General features: G+C 40.2%; 1 protein-coding gene across 2 annotated transcripts in view; it reads right to left on the minus strand.

The window, feature by feature from the left end:
- Window positions 1–15,410, minus strand: part of GON4L (gon-4-like (C. elegans)) — a 78,834-nt gene that overhangs the window by 17,901 nt on the left and 45,523 nt on the right. For both annotated transcript variants that reach the window (XM_012733324.1, XM_012733325.1), the window contains 7 exons: window positions 14,754–14,794; window positions 14,114–14,217; window positions 10,181–10,373; window positions 9,034–9,120; window positions 8,674–8,845; window positions 7,177–7,321; window positions 3,666–3,816 (listed from right to left, as the gene is read on the minus strand). In XM_012733324.1, coding sequence (XP_012588778.1) covers window positions 3,666–3,816; window positions 7,177–7,321; window positions 8,674–8,845; window positions 9,034–9,120; window positions 10,181–10,373; window positions 14,114–14,217; window positions 14,754–14,794 — 893 coding nt within the window. The remainder of the gene's footprint in view (window positions 1–3,665; window positions 3,817–7,176; window positions 7,322–8,673; window positions 8,846–9,033; window positions 9,121–10,180; window positions 10,374–14,113; window positions 14,218–14,753; window positions 14,795–15,410) is intronic.

Raw genomic sequence — 15,410 nt, forward strand, 5'->3', positions numbered from 1 at the left:
CTCCCCTCAGCAGTGTACTTCGTCGATCTGCCTGTTCTGCTCCCACTCTGTCTCTGGTGAAGCCTCTCACCACCCCTGCACTTCTGGTCTGTACCCAAGTTCTGTATGTACAAATAAATAAATCTTTAAAAAAAAAAACAAAATAACTGATAATAAATCATATAAAAATCACTGTACAGGCCTCCCTGGTGTGTTAAGTCTCAGTACTATGAAGCTACCCACAGACCAGTTCGAGCCCAGGGAGCTGACCACATGGCGCAGCAGACCTCTCCTGTCTTGCCCACTGCTCCCCTCAGCAGTGTATTTCAGTCAATCCACCTGTTCTGCTCCCCACTCTGTCTCTGGTGAATCCTCTCACACTCCACACCTCTGACCTATTCCCTAGTTCTACTACATAAAATAAATAAAAATTTTTAAAGATTTATTTATGCATACAAGAACTGGGTACAAGCCAGAGGTGTGGGGAGTGAGAGGGTCCACCAGAAACAGAACCAGGAGCAGACTAGGCAGGTTGACCGAAATACACTGCTGAGGGGAACAGTGGGCAGGCACCACCAGGGAGACCCTAAGAATAACTTCTTAATTTTGAGTAAGTATAGATTTAAAAGAAGTTGCAAAAACAATACAGAGAAGTCTTATGCAGTCTTCAATGGTATGATCTTATATTACATAGTGATATACAAAGCACATATACAGCACATTAGTAACAGGGATACTAGTATAATACCCACCATGAAAGCAAACAGTTTATATCTAAAGATTTGTTTCTCAAACATTCTTCTCTAAATGCTACAAGGATGTGCTCCACTAATAACATGGAAGTAAAACAAAAAGAGATAATGGGATTCAGAAGAGAACACAACAAAAGAGGAGAGAGGAATCCAGGGGCCTCCCTGGTGGCCTAGAGTAAAATCTCTGCACTGTTACTGCTATGGTCAAAAGCTGACCCACATGGCCCAGTAGATGTCTTTCTTGCCCACTGTTCCCCTCGGCAGTGTTTTTCAGTAGATCCCTAGGTTCTGTTCCCCAATCTGTCTCTGGTGGATCAGCTCATCCCCCACAACTCTGGCCTACACCCCAGTTCTTCTAAGCAATCAATCAATCAATGTTTTTAAAAAAGAGGAATCCCCAAGATGATGATGAAGAAAAAGCCCAGAAGACAGTGCAAGTCAAGCAAGCAACATTTTTAGTGTGGAATAGCATCAATGGACTCAAGGGAAGACTTCTTCAGGAAGCAGAAAAAAATAGGATGCCTAAGATGTTTGAACACACTGATAAGATATTTATAAAACTGCAATAAATTTCAATGCTGAATTGGTAATAATATATAATAAAACCAAGTCCCATCCCCAACCCCAAAATGCAACTATTAACTCTAGGAGAAAAAAATGGTCAGCAGGAGAAACAAAGTAAACATGATATACTACACAGCAGAAATGTGAGGAGAATTTACACAGTGCTTTTAGTACTTGGACGGTAAGCCTTAAATATGATTTAGCCAAAGTTGTGATAAGAGTGAGAAAACTGGGGGCAAGAAGAGATGCGTATTTGTGGTGGGATTATATGAGTGTGGAGAGTTCTTTTGTCTTCCATGGTTTAAGTTTAGTAAGTAGGATCTGGGCAGCCACTTCAGCATGAGTTTGGTCCCCACCCCAAGAGGTGGCCTACGCGGCACAGCAGACCTCTCTCCTGTCTTGCCCTCTCCCCTCCGCAGTGTACTTCGTCAATCAGCCTATTTTGCCCCCGACTCTGTCTCTGGTGAATCCTCTCATCACCACTGCACCTCTGGCCTGTACCCCAGTTCTGTATGCATAAATAAATAAATCTTTTTTAAAAAATTTTAATAAGTAGGATCTAAGGCCAAAACATCAAGTGGTAGCAATGACAAGTATGCTGGAGGAAAAGACACTACCCAAAAAACCTCAGTTAGCAGGAAACAGGAAGAAAAATAGTTTTACTCTAAGTCTCACAGAACTATTTGACAGCTTAAAACTATTTGCCTTTCAAATACATAGTTGATAAATTTGGTATAAATAAGTAAAAATTTAAAAGGATATTAGAATGGTGTGTACCTTTTAAGATTTCAATAAGAGAAAATGAGTGGCTAGAAGGAAACATAAATTTGAGCACTAATTTTTAAAGATTTATTTAGTTATGCATACAGAACTGGGGTGCTGGTCAGAGGTAAAGGGGCCTGAAAGGATTCACAGTGACAGAGTGGGGAGCAGAACAGGCAGATCAATGAAGTACACTCCTCAGGGAAGCAGCAGGCCAATGAGGAGAGGTCTGCTGTGACATGTGGGTCACCTCTGGGGCTGAGAATCGAACTCTCACTGAAGATGCCACTGTACACTTGCAGTGCTATGCTTTAACCCATTATGCCGCCAACGAGGGCCCTGAACACGATTTTAAGAATTGGACAATTTTACATTTGGGGGAAATATCCACAACAGAGAACGTAGAAAATGGATCAGTGTCCCTGGAAAGGCACCAGGGGAATCAATCTAACACACAGGTGAGAGGAATTAGCCTTTCACAAAAGGTCCTTCTCTTCACTGAGACCATGTAATTCTGGGAAATGTCATGGTTCATAGGTCCTTTCCCATGCAGTGAGAATGCCAAGGAAAATCAAACACAGATTGTAACAATAGCAGAGTTTATTTATAAAGGGAAAATTGGGAAAAAGGAAAAAGTGAGTAAGGCCACAAATGACCATCTGTCCTACCCCAGCTAGTGTCAACAGAGTACAGTAGACAAAATCAAAGCTGGGCCTACCTGGTGGCACAGTTAAAATCTCAGCACTACCAAGTCATCTCCAGTCACTATGATACAAGTTTGATCCTTGTGAGGGAGCTGACCCACATGGCATAGCAGACCTCTTCTGTCTTGTCTGCTACTCCCCTCAGCAGAGTATTTCAGTCGATCTATGTATTCTGCTCCCCACTCTGACTAGTGAATCCTCTCATCTCCCACTCCCCAGCACCTCTAGCCTACACCCCAATTCTTATATGCATAAATAAAAAAAACAACAAATCTTTAAAAAAAATAAACAAAAGCTGCTTGTGAATGATGGCGTTGTCCTTCCAATGAGAGCCTGGAGCTGGCATTACACTAATATAAATGGGCCACAACACAATTAACAGTGGTAGCTAGAGGTAATCACTTCATATTGTCATAATTTCAAAACCTAAACCCTTCCAGTATGTGAGACCCAACCTATGCAGGGTTGGTGTCTCACACTGGGTAAGGTGGTGGGTACAGCAGAGCTGGGCACAAATCGTTGCACCACCAAACCAGGAGCCACAGAGCTCCTTAGACAACTAAGAAAAGATGGGCCCTCCCTGGTGGGGCATTGGGTTTAAGCACAGCACTGAAGCTAGCTGCAGCTGCTTCAGCACAAGTTTGATCCCGGCCAGGGAGGTGACCCCCATGGCACGGCAGACCTCTCCTGACCCGCCCGCTGCTCCCCTCAGCAGTGTACTTCATCAATCAGCCTGTTCTGCTCTCCACTCTGTCTCTGGTGAATCCTCTTGCTCACCTGCATTTCTGGCCAGTACCCCACTTCTGTATACACATAAATAAATAAATCTTTAAAAAAAAAAAAAAGACCAAGAAGAGGAAGAAAGAAGGGGTACACTAAAATGGGACGTGCAGGAAACACTTACTTTGACAATGTTGTTAGGAGACCTGTTCATGCTGAGGTTCTTGATTCTCACAGTCAGTTGCTGAGTAGTCTTGCAGGTTAGAAGGTATTTGCTGATTAGAGGTTTAGGAAACTCAGTCCCTTCAAAGTGCTTCAGTCCTAAAGCTAACAAACTGAGAAAAGAGCAATAACACTAAATTGCACTTCAAAGTCCATTCTTCAAAAAAGCTTCCCAGTCTAACACCACACTTTATAATCTAGATTTTCTACATCCAACTCTTAGATAAGTTAATGGCTACTCAACAGAAATTTTCAGATAATTACTGAGTACTCATAAGTACTATGAATAAGATTCAAATAAGAATTCACAATCAAATGAGAAGAGGGAAAAATTAAGCAAAAATCACTAATAAATGTCAGATTATGGCTTTATAGTGATATCACTAAATTCAATGAAATGCAAAAGGAGCAGAAGAGTTCAAATAAAAAAGATATAAAATAAAAATGGACACGACTTCCCAATATAACATATTCAATTAGTTACCTTTGTCCACATTTGCTGATGGCATTGGGGTAACACATATCAAAAGCCATAAAATGTTCACATATTTACTGGTTCTCTCATTCTTCGAAATATACCAAAAGGGATAAACCAAAATGACTTTCAAAAGTTCCGTAGGGCCCTCTCTGTGATAAAACAGGTAAAAGTGAAGCCTATGGAGCTATCCGAAGCCACTGAAGCCAGGTTCAATTCCTGGCCAGGGAGTTGACCCACATGGCATGGCAGGTCCTGTCCGGCCCGCTGCTCCCCTCAGCAGGATATTTGAGTTATTCCACCTGTTCTGCTCACCACTCTGTCTCTGGTGAGCCCACTCACACTGCCCACCTCTGCCCTAAACTGCAGCTGTTGTATACATAAATAAATAAATCTTTAAAAAATAGTTCACAAAAATCTTTGGTGAAGCCTTGGCAAAATTACTAAACAAAAGAGAGGACAAAGAGAAAAAAAACTAGTGACAAATAAAAGGACTATTATAAGGTGATTAAATAGTGCTTTGAAAGGCAGTATAAAAGAACCAAAGAAACAAAACCAAAAGCAATGTTGCACCATATAAAAGAGAAAACCAATTTCAAAAAGATGCTAGGTCATGCACCCCCATGTTTATTGCTGCTTTATTTACAATTGGAAAGACATGGAAACAACCCAAATGCCCAAAAGTGGATGACTGGATTAAAAAGATGCGGTACAAATACACAGTGGAGTATTACTCAGCAACCAAAAAAAAACCACATCTTTTGCATCCACATGGATGGAGCTAGAAAAGATCATGCTTAGTGAAATAGCCAGAAAAAAAGGAAAAATACCAAATGGTTTCACTCATAGCAGGAGTATAACGGACCAGGCGAGAAAATAATAATAATGAACAGCCATATACCAGAGACATTTTATGGGGTGGAGTGGGGAATGGGACCAAAAACAGTGGGGGAAGAGAAATGCACTGGACTACGGTGATGGCACACGGGTGATTTGGTGATGGAAAGCCCCCGGGGATTACAACTGAGGTGTAAGAATGCACAAAATGATGTAAAAATAAACTATTATATTATTTTTAAAAAATCAGTGCGGGGAGGGAAATGCACTGGATTATGTTGATGGGAAGACCACGGGGATTACATGTAAGATGGAAAAATGCACAAAATGATGTAAAAATAAACTATTAGAAAAAAATGCTAGATTAAAAAAGCAAAACAAAATTCTCCTTGAAATGCCAGTTATTATAGTAAGAAATACAAAGGGAAAAAATCATTATCTTGGGATGATTAGGATAATGATTTAAAAAATGTTTTCCTTTAGAAATGTACTTCAACAGGCTCTACCTGGTGCTGCAATGGGTTAGGATGCAACACTGCAAGCTAGCCATAGCTACTTCAATGTGAGTTCGATCCCCAGCCCCGAAGGTGACCCACACGGCACAGCAGACCTTTCATGACCTGCCCGCTGCTCCCCTCAGTGTACTTCGTCACTCTGACTATTCTGCTCTCCACTTTGTCTCTGGTGAATGCTCTACCAGCCCTGCATATCTGGCCTGTACCTCAGTTCTATATGTCTAAATAAAACTTTAAAAAGAAAGAAGGAAAGAAAAGAAATGTCCTTTAACAATATTCCAAGCTTGGTCTCTCTGGTGGCCTAGGTATTAAGTCTCAGCATTACCACCAAGAAGGCATACCATGATAGCCTGAGTCTGACCCCCAGCCAGGGAGCTGACCCACATGGCACAGCAGATCTCTCCTGTCTCACCCATTGCTCTCCTCAGCAGTATATTTCAGTAAATTTGCCTGCTCTGCTCCCACTTTGTCTCTGGTGAATCCTCCCACCCCTCCTCTCCCCACACCTCTAGCTACACCCCAGTTCTAAGCAAAAAATAAAATCTTAAAAAAAAAAAAACAATATTACAAGCTTGATTTTGTTTTGAATAAATGTCTAAAAGGGCAAGTTTCTTATATAAAAATAGGAAAGGATAAAAAGGGTTCTTGCACAGACACAAGCAGGCAGAAAAAGCTGCTGCTGCTATTGCTGCTTTGCAAAGGGAAAAGGTTTGGCAAAGAAACATCTACATAGTTACAGGTAGGCAGGAGAGCTAGCCCTGGAAAGGACAGGTCTATTAAAAGCTGCCAAAGCCTGATTTCCATAATAAATAAAAAACAATTTAAAATGCTTTGAAGGGGCCTCCCTGGTGGTACAGGGGTTAAGTCTCAGCACTGTCAAGCTATTATCAGCCAGTGTGGCATAAGTTTGATCCCTGGCCAGGGAGCGAACCCACATGGCTCAAAAGACTTTTCCTGTCTCATCCACTGCTCCCTTCAGCAGTGTTTTTCAGAAGATCTGCCTGTTCTGTTCCCTACTCTGTCTTGATAAGTCCTCTCCCTCTCCCAAGCACCCCCCAACCCTGCAACTCTGCCTACACCCTGGTTCTTGTATGCATAAATAATAAAAATAAATCTTGGGGGAAAAATGCTTCCAGTTCTCCCTAGTGCGCAACAGGTTAAAGCAACACATTATGAAGCTCTCTGAAGCCACTGCAGCATGAGTTTGATTCCCAGCCAGGGAGCTGACCGGCATGCCATGGTAGACTTCTTCTGAAGGTCATGCATGGCCTGCTGCTACCTCAGCAGTATGCTTTGCTAATCTGCCTGTTCTGCTCCCTGTTCTGTCTCTGGTGAATCATCTCACTCACCACACCTCCAGCCTGTACCCCAGTTCTGTAAGCATAAATAAATAAATCTTAAAAAAAAAAAAAAAAAAGCTTGCAAGTTGTGTATATCATTTCCACAAAAGTAGTCTTTGGTGTGGCTAAAAACAAGTTCAAACTACAGAACTATTCCTGTTTACCCTGCTTTTTATTTTATCTTCTGTGTCCACATTTTATTACATATGCATAATTTCCCCTAAGCTCCTCAGAAAAAAAAAAAAAAAAAAACCCACAGGTATTCTTATCGTTTTATGCTTTCACTCCCCACAGTAAACTCCTTACTTGTCCTCAGCCTTGGTAAAAAAGATCTTTTCCTGAGGATTCTTTGCCTTCAAAGAGCATACTGGAAGCAGCTCAGGATACATAAAAACCTTGTTTGTGGCCAGGATCCAAGCTACTTGCTTTGGCAAACAGGGAAATTCAGAGGCTGTAAGAAAAAAAAAGTTTATGATAAATGAAATTCTAGAACTGAACAGGACTCACTGAAGGTTCTAAATGCACTTCTGCATCTCCTACCTAATTTAACCACCTTCCCCCCACAAACCCTTCCCAGAAAATTTCCACAGTCTCTCTCAGTCTAACATGCCTAAAGGGAGTCCCCACTCAATGTCATAAAGGCAATTCTCTTGTTCTTTCCTATATGGAACATTTGACATACTAAGATATATAAATACTTATAAAGTACCTGGTAAAATATCTGCATTTAGTGTATACTCAAAATTGTTTTACCTCCTTCCCCCTTTAAATCCTTGAAAGATAAGTGACCTTCAACAATTCTGTCTTTCTTCCAGGATAAGATTCCAACTTCTTTAATTTCCCTCACATATCTGGCGCTCCAATTTTTATTTTATTTGATTCTTACTTAACTTTAAATTCTCCCAGATTCCTCCTGAGGTTAGGAACAGAAAAACCAAAAGGAATGAGACAATTCAGTCTCATTCATTTCTATCTTGCTGTCTGAGCCTCTCAAATCCTCTCTCCCTCTATAGACACCTCTATACCCAAATTCCTCCTTCCATAAATGTTATTTTTGCATCCCCAGAAGAAAAACAAAAGATATCCCATGTGTTAAGCTATTACTTTGGTGTTAAACTAAATTTTAATAACCAATAAAGTAGTTTGAGATCAGTATCTAGAACATAATGCACTTAAACTATATTTAATATAACTTAAGAGTCAGGGATTTAAAATCAAATCCAAAGGCAAAACCAAATTCACAACAAACCATAACTTATTTGGTAAACCAGGTCACAAATCAGAAGCAAGTATTTGTAAGGGAAAAGCAACATTTCCTCAATAAACCCAAACCTATAAATTTCTTTAAAATATTGAACCTGACAAATGTACACTATCTAATTTGTACCTTCCTCCCAAATTAATATTTCATTCAAAATGGAGTTAGCACTGTAATACATAAGGAAAATAAAATGAGTTGATCCTAGTAGGAATTAAAAATATACCAAGACCCAGCTTTACCACCTGACTTCCATGTTTACAGGATTCCATTTGTCTTGCCCTCACTCCTAGTGTTTATCCTCAGACCTACTTCAGTCCCACATATCTACCTGGCACAATCATGTTCTATCTACTGACTATACCTTATTTATAAGCCCAAATATATTGTATTTCTAGAACTTACTAATGAGTACAAAGGGAAGATAAAAGAGAGCAGGAAAAAATTACAAATGTCCTGTCTACTTTATTCCTAGGAAATTATGGGATAAGACTCCCACCTCCCACTGCAAGTAAAAACTTGAAGTGGACATATCTGTCCCCTACCAGTCTTCCTGACAGTTTTACGAGGACTCTGGTCAATGCTGACATGTGTGTTGAAGTCTTCAATGAGCTGCATAGCTCCCATCAGGTTACAGGGCTGGAACAAAGTCTGAAACTTGGGGTTGAATTGATGATGAAGGGCGATGGAGCTTTGAGCAAAGGTTCCTAGCTCTTTCTGAGAAAGCAAGACAGACACAAAGGAGATCAGAGTTCCAGAAAATTAGTAACAGGAGAAATTAGGATTTGAGAGAGAAAACTATCCTTCCCATAACAGGATAAAAACAGGTAAAAAACATCACAAAATCTTCTATAATTAATATGATCCCATTAGACAACTTAATTTAGGGATATTTGGAATCTTACCAGAAATATCTTGGTAGTAGCAGCCTCTGAACTAAGATTGGGGTTGGAGGTGGCAAGGAGGTGAATTTGTGTCAAGAGCTGAACATGCTGGTAATGAAAAGAAAATGATATATATGTCACAATCTCCTTTCAGGAACCCAGAAGAGCTTATCAAGATCTGAAACTTCATCATGCGTGTTTTTTAAGATTTATTTATTTATGCATACAAGAGCTGGAGTGTAGGCCAGAGATGTGGGGGGCTACAGGCTTCACAGAGACAGAGTTGGGAGCAGAACAGGCAGATGTACTGCAATACACTGCTGAGGGGAGCAGCAGGCAGGACAGGAGAGGCCTGCTGTGCCAGGTAGATCAGCTCCCTGATAGGGGATTGAACTCATGCTGTAGTGGCTACAGACAGATTCATAGCACTGTGTCTTAATCCCTTGCACAACCAGGGAAGCTCCCATACATGTTATCTTTTGTGGAGAGACTATGAAAATAATATAGTATCTTCATATTTTCAATATGTTCCCCTTGAACAAAATTATACAGCCAGTGGAAGTTTAACCAGAAACCAGAGAGACTGAGATTATAAAGAGGAAATAACTAGTATGACAGTGATAGGTATTAAGTTTACAATGGATTTTTTAAAAAGATTTATTTATTAATGCATACAGAACTGGGGTACAGGCCAGCGGAGCAGGGTGTGGTGAGAGTATTCACCAGATACAAAGTGGGGAGCAGAACAGGAAGACTGATGAAGTACACTGCTGAGGGGAGCAGCAGGTGAAAGACAGGAGAGGTCTGCTGTGACATTATGGGTCATCTCCCTGGACAGGGATTGAATGCCGGGGTTAGCTTCTTAGTGCTGTGCTCTAACCTGATGAGCCACCAGGGAGGGCCCAGGTTTATAAAAGATTATTAAGAATTCTTTAAAAACTTAAGTTTGAACTATAAGGGTCCTTATATGTATTATATGTATTATATAACTATAAGGGTCCTTATGTGTATTCTTGCCTGAATTATAAGGACCCAAGTATGATGACCTTCCAAGATCTAATGAGACGGTCCTCTATTCCTAAAGTATTAATGAGTATCAAGACAATTCTTTCTAACTTTTACAAAATTGCTCATCTGGAGCATCAATATCAGGCCACGGAAGTGTTACCTGCTGCATTTGCTGCTGGAGTCTCTTCCTCTGTGCTAGGTCCAGAATCAAAGTTTGTTGAACTTTCCGGGGCTTAACCTTCTCTACCTCTGGCTGCTGCTTGCCTAAAGATTTCTTCACCTTCAACTGTTCAAGGAGCTCCTTCACTGTCCGATGTTGCTCATTTAGCAAGTTAGCCAGTGGCTCTTCAAACCTATCCACAACAGGAAAAAAATTAATTATGAACATTTCCTATAACATGCCCAAGCCCTTGTAATGGTGGGCTAAGAGAGACTGAATAATTTCTACTGCTCATCCCCAAGTCCTATACTAGCCAAAAAGCAGACTTATAGCCTATGTAGATCTTTCCCAGAAGTTACCAGATTCAAATAGAAAAGTTCTGAAATGCAAACCTCTCCTCCCATTCTTCTATTACCATTCCCCTAAGAAATATATGAGAGGAAATTAAACAAAAATTTAGGATCAAAAAGCATCTGAATAACAAAGTGTTTAAGAACTAATGGGATGGCCATCCTGGTGATGCAGGGTTAAAGACAGTGTGTTATCCTCGTAATAAGGGAGATGCAAATTAAAACCACAATGAGATACCACCTCACCCCAGTGAGAATGGCACATCTTCAAACAACTAGCAACAACAAATGTTGGCGAGGATGTGGTGAAAAAGGAACTCTCCTGCACTGCTGGTGGGAATGCAAACTAGTATAACCACTATGGAAAACTGTTTGGAGGTTCCTCAAACTGCTAAACATGGAGCTTCCCTATGACGCAGCAATCCCACTCCTAGGTATCTACCCAAAAGACACAAAAACACTGATTGAAAAAGATACCTGTACCCCCATGTTTATTGCTGCTTTATTTACAATTGGAAAAACATGGAAGCAGCCCAAATGCCCAAAAGTAGATGACTGGATTAGAAAGATGTGGTACATATATATAATGGAATATTACTCAGCAGCCAAAAAAGAGAAACACATGTCTTTTGCAGCAACTTGGATGGAACTGGAAAAGATCATGCTTAGTGAGATAAGCCAGAAAGAGAAAGAAAAATACCGGATGGCTTCACTCATAGCAGGAGTATAATGGACCAGGTGGAAAATAGCAAAAATAATGAACAACCATATACCAGAGATATTTTGTGGGGGTGGAGTGGGGAATGGAATCAAAAACGGGGTAGGGGGAAGGAAATGCACGGGATTATGGTGATGGCACATGGGTGACTTGGTGATGGGAAACCTGCGAGGATTACAATTGAGATGGAAAAAAAATGTACAAAATGATGTAAAAATAAACTTTTGTAATTAAAAAAAAAAAAAGAAGAAGAAGAAGACAGAGTGCTATCAATCTATAGGCGGCCACTGCAGCAAGAGTTCGATCCCCGGCCATGGAGCTGACCCACATGGCACAGCAGACCTCTCCTGTCTCGCCTCTGTTTCCCTCCACAATGTATCTCAGTCACCCATCTGTTCTGCTCCCACTCTGTGTCTGGTGAATCCTCTCACCCCTGCACCTCTAGCCTGTACCCCCAGATCTTGTATGCATACATAAATAAATGTTTTTTTTTTAAAAAAACAAAGAACTAATAGAAACTCATTTCTGCATGATACTAATACAACCCATTTTTTTTTTTTAAGATTTATTTATTTATTCATACAGAACAGGTACAGGCTGGAGACGTGGAAGGTGAGAGGATTCACCAGAGACAGAGTGGAGAGCAGAACAGGCAGATCGACTAAGTACACTGCTGAGGGGAGCAGCGGGCAGGTCAGGAGAGGTCTGCCTCGCCATGTGGATCACCTCCAGGGGCAGGGATTGAACTCATGCTGAAGTGGCTTTAGCTTCTTAGTGCTGTGCTTTAACCTGCTGTGCCACCAGGGAGGGCACTAATTCCTTTAAATTTTCTAACCCTCTCTTACCAACCCTACCTCCTGAGAGAAAAAAGAGAGTCACATGAGACTGTGTCCAGGGCTGAAGCAAGAACCCAAATACCTAGTGGGCTAGAACAAGACATGTAAGTGAGTAAGTATGTGCTGAGCATGCAATCAGGATGAGACCAGCTCAGGTAGCTATGATAAGCAGGTTATTTTATGACAAGAAGTCTTCTATACTGTTGCAATAGTTAAATGATAAGAACTTTTTAAAGTAGTCACTGAAGGTAATGATTATGTTTCCTTTTAAAATACTTCAGGTCTAGGCAGGTAAAGATATGGGACTGACCTCTGTACAGCCTTTACTGAGAACTGAAAATTCTTTTGATTATCTGCCCTACTAACAGAGAACAGCAGAGCAGACACATGAAAAAGTAGGTAATAAAGAAATCGCCTGCATCTGATTTTAATATGCATCGCTTGGACTGCTAGAAGGGGTGTGTCCATAATTCACTTTCTCCAAACTGTAAGTCAAGAGGGAGCAGACCCAACAGATCTATTGAATATCAAAAGGTAACTAAATCTGAAATCTCCTGGATTTCAAAAGAGTTACATAATTTCTAAATTTAAAGACTCTGTGCATGAAAGAACTGAAATATGTCTATAATCAAACCCCATTATAATAAGATCCCAGGATCAAAGGTTCCATTCTGCCATAATTTTGTTCTATTATTGCTTGAAATAAATGGGTCAAAAACCGACTCTCAGCAATTTTGAAAAAGTTATCAAAAAAAAAAAAAGTAAATATGTGAGGCTACAGGAAGTATTAATGAACTTTATATGGGAAATCCTTTTATAATGTATATCAAATCACCACAGTGTATACTTCCAATATTTTAGAGTATTACTTGTCAATATCTCAAAAAGCTGAAAAGGGGGAATCTTAAGATTTTGGTAATCCTTTATATATTACAGTATTTATCACAATGGAGTGTGACTGGCATATACGTTGGTTAGTATACCTTGGCCTTTTCACTACAGTTTAAATAAAATCCCTTGAAGGCCTAGTTTTCAGATGGATACCAGCTTTGTAGTTAGATAATGCTGTTAAGTTAAAATACTGAACTAATTAGAGACTGAGGGTCTCTTTTAAGTTTTGCTTTTTTGTTGTTGTTTTTAAAGATTTATTTATTTGTGCATCCAGAACTGGGGTACAGGTCATAGGTGCAGAGCCAGTGAGAAGATCCACCAGAGACAGAGTGGGGAGGAGAACAGGCTGATCTACAAAGTACACTGGTCAGGGAGCAGTGGGAGGGTCAGGAGAGGATCACGCCATGTGGTCACCTCCCGGCCTGGGATGGAACGCGCCCCAGAGCAGCTGGGGCTCGCTTGCAGTGCTGAGCTTTAAGCAGTACCACCAGGGAGGGGCCAAGTTTGGCTTTGTTCTACCCAAGGCACAAACCACGCCCTGATCTCCAGTCAGATACTAATAACTGCAGTCTCAAATTACATTAAAGTACTAACAGTTTATGAAAATTCATCATAGTGGGAAAAAATTAAAGTCTGCATTTCCAGTGAAGCAACAGTGCCAACTATATGTGAAGAGGGTAGTACATGAGCTTAGACTCCAGGGCGGTACTGCAGGTACTTCATGGCTTGTTCAAAATGCCTCAGTGACTTGCCACATTTTTACTAACATTTACCAGATGTTAATAATAAATAAGGAGAACAAAGGGATATGGTAGCTATTACAACTTGGGGTAGTTTCTGTGGCTGGCCACATAAAATCCTACACACCTCTCCAGAACCACTCACCTGGAGAAGCTGCTATGGAGGCCAGCTACTATTTTTTCTCCCTTCCCAAACAGATACAGCTTGGTCTATAGCTGCACTGCCCCATAACAAGGAGAATTATTCACCCAAAACTTAACCCTCTACAGATTCTACATCTTCTTATCAATGACAACAGGCAGTTAGGAATGGGAAATTGTTAACTAAATTTCTGAAAAACCTTTTCAGACATAAACATTTCCTCCATTATAAACCTCAACGTTTTTAGTTAACCAACCGTAGGGCTTGAGGGGTATTGAAGTTAGGTCGAGGCTCAGTCATACGTTCCTCCTCCTCTGGTCCATCATCTTCCATGTTGGAGAATCCCATCTCATCTTGAAACTAAGGGCAAAGGAAAAGGAGGTATGCCTGTCACTCAAGCAGCACAAAGGGAAAGTGGAGACTACAAATCATAGCACTTTAACAATGCTGGCACTCAGGAAAAACTTTCATCAGAACCTTTCTTACTTCAACACTTCTACAATCTGCAAATGGATGACTTACAACTTGGCAGTGGTAAGGACAAAGCACAGGAAACTCAAAATGACTATAAACATATTTCAAAACCAAAGTTACGAGAAAGATTACTGTTCAGATTAAATTTTGTGCATCGCTAAAGATGTAATAATTGACAGTTGGAAGGTTACCCAAAACTTTGCAAGGAAAACATTACTATGAATAAACTACATGCAGATAATCAAGAGCTTATTAGCTAGCAAAATTATCCTGCCACTATATTCTCTTCTGAGTGGACAAAAAGGGGTAACTGGCTCAGTCAGGCTAACTTTCTGGAGGGTGGGGGCTTGAGAACAAAGGACAGGGCCTGTTAGAGAATCCACTTTACCATCCCAAGTCCTCACTCAAGGATCATAACTCACAGTTTCAAAGAGCTCTTCCATCAGTTCATTCACTTCCTTTTCTGCAAAATGTCAAACAGTACGCTGTTAGAAAACAATGTATGTTGTTTTCCACAAGGCATTTGACAAAATCCTCTTATTTATGTATCATTTCTTTACTAAAAAGCATTTATTAAATCCTAATAATCTTCAACTTCTATTAAAGATAATGGGGTACAACAATGAACTAAGTAGAGTTTTAATCTTAATGAAGCTTAAATTTTACTGGGAAGGCACACATAAAATGTTGAATCAGACAATTTATAACAATGAATTCATGTTGGCCAGCCCTACTGAGTGGACTCAAGAGAGCACTCTCTTAGCACAGAGTCGGAGGACCCTGTCTGCAGACCTGAATTTCTCAGCAACTCCACAAAACATACTTTGTCTATAGAAAAGACAAAGCTGTAAAGGATTTTCAGACCAAGTGATGATAGATCTAAAATTCTGTTTTCTGTGATTAGCTGAATGGGGATTAATTAATTAAAGTCACATGTTTAGGCTTTAAAAAAAAAACACAGGTTTTAAAATGTATGAACATGGCTCAATAACAATATGAAAAAATCTGAAAGTTTTGGTTGACAGAAGTTCATTATAGTTGCTCCAAAAAGTCAAATACATCAGTGAATTAGAGTCATA

The sequence above is a fragment of the Condylura cristata genome, unplaced genomic scaffold (genome assembly GCF_000260355.1).
Source record: "Condylura cristata isolate star-nosed mole 26May11 unplaced genomic scaffold, ConCri1.0 scaffold00040, whole genome shotgun sequence".
NCBI lineage: Eukaryota > Metazoa > Chordata > Mammalia > Eulipotyphla > Talpidae > Condylura > Condylura cristata.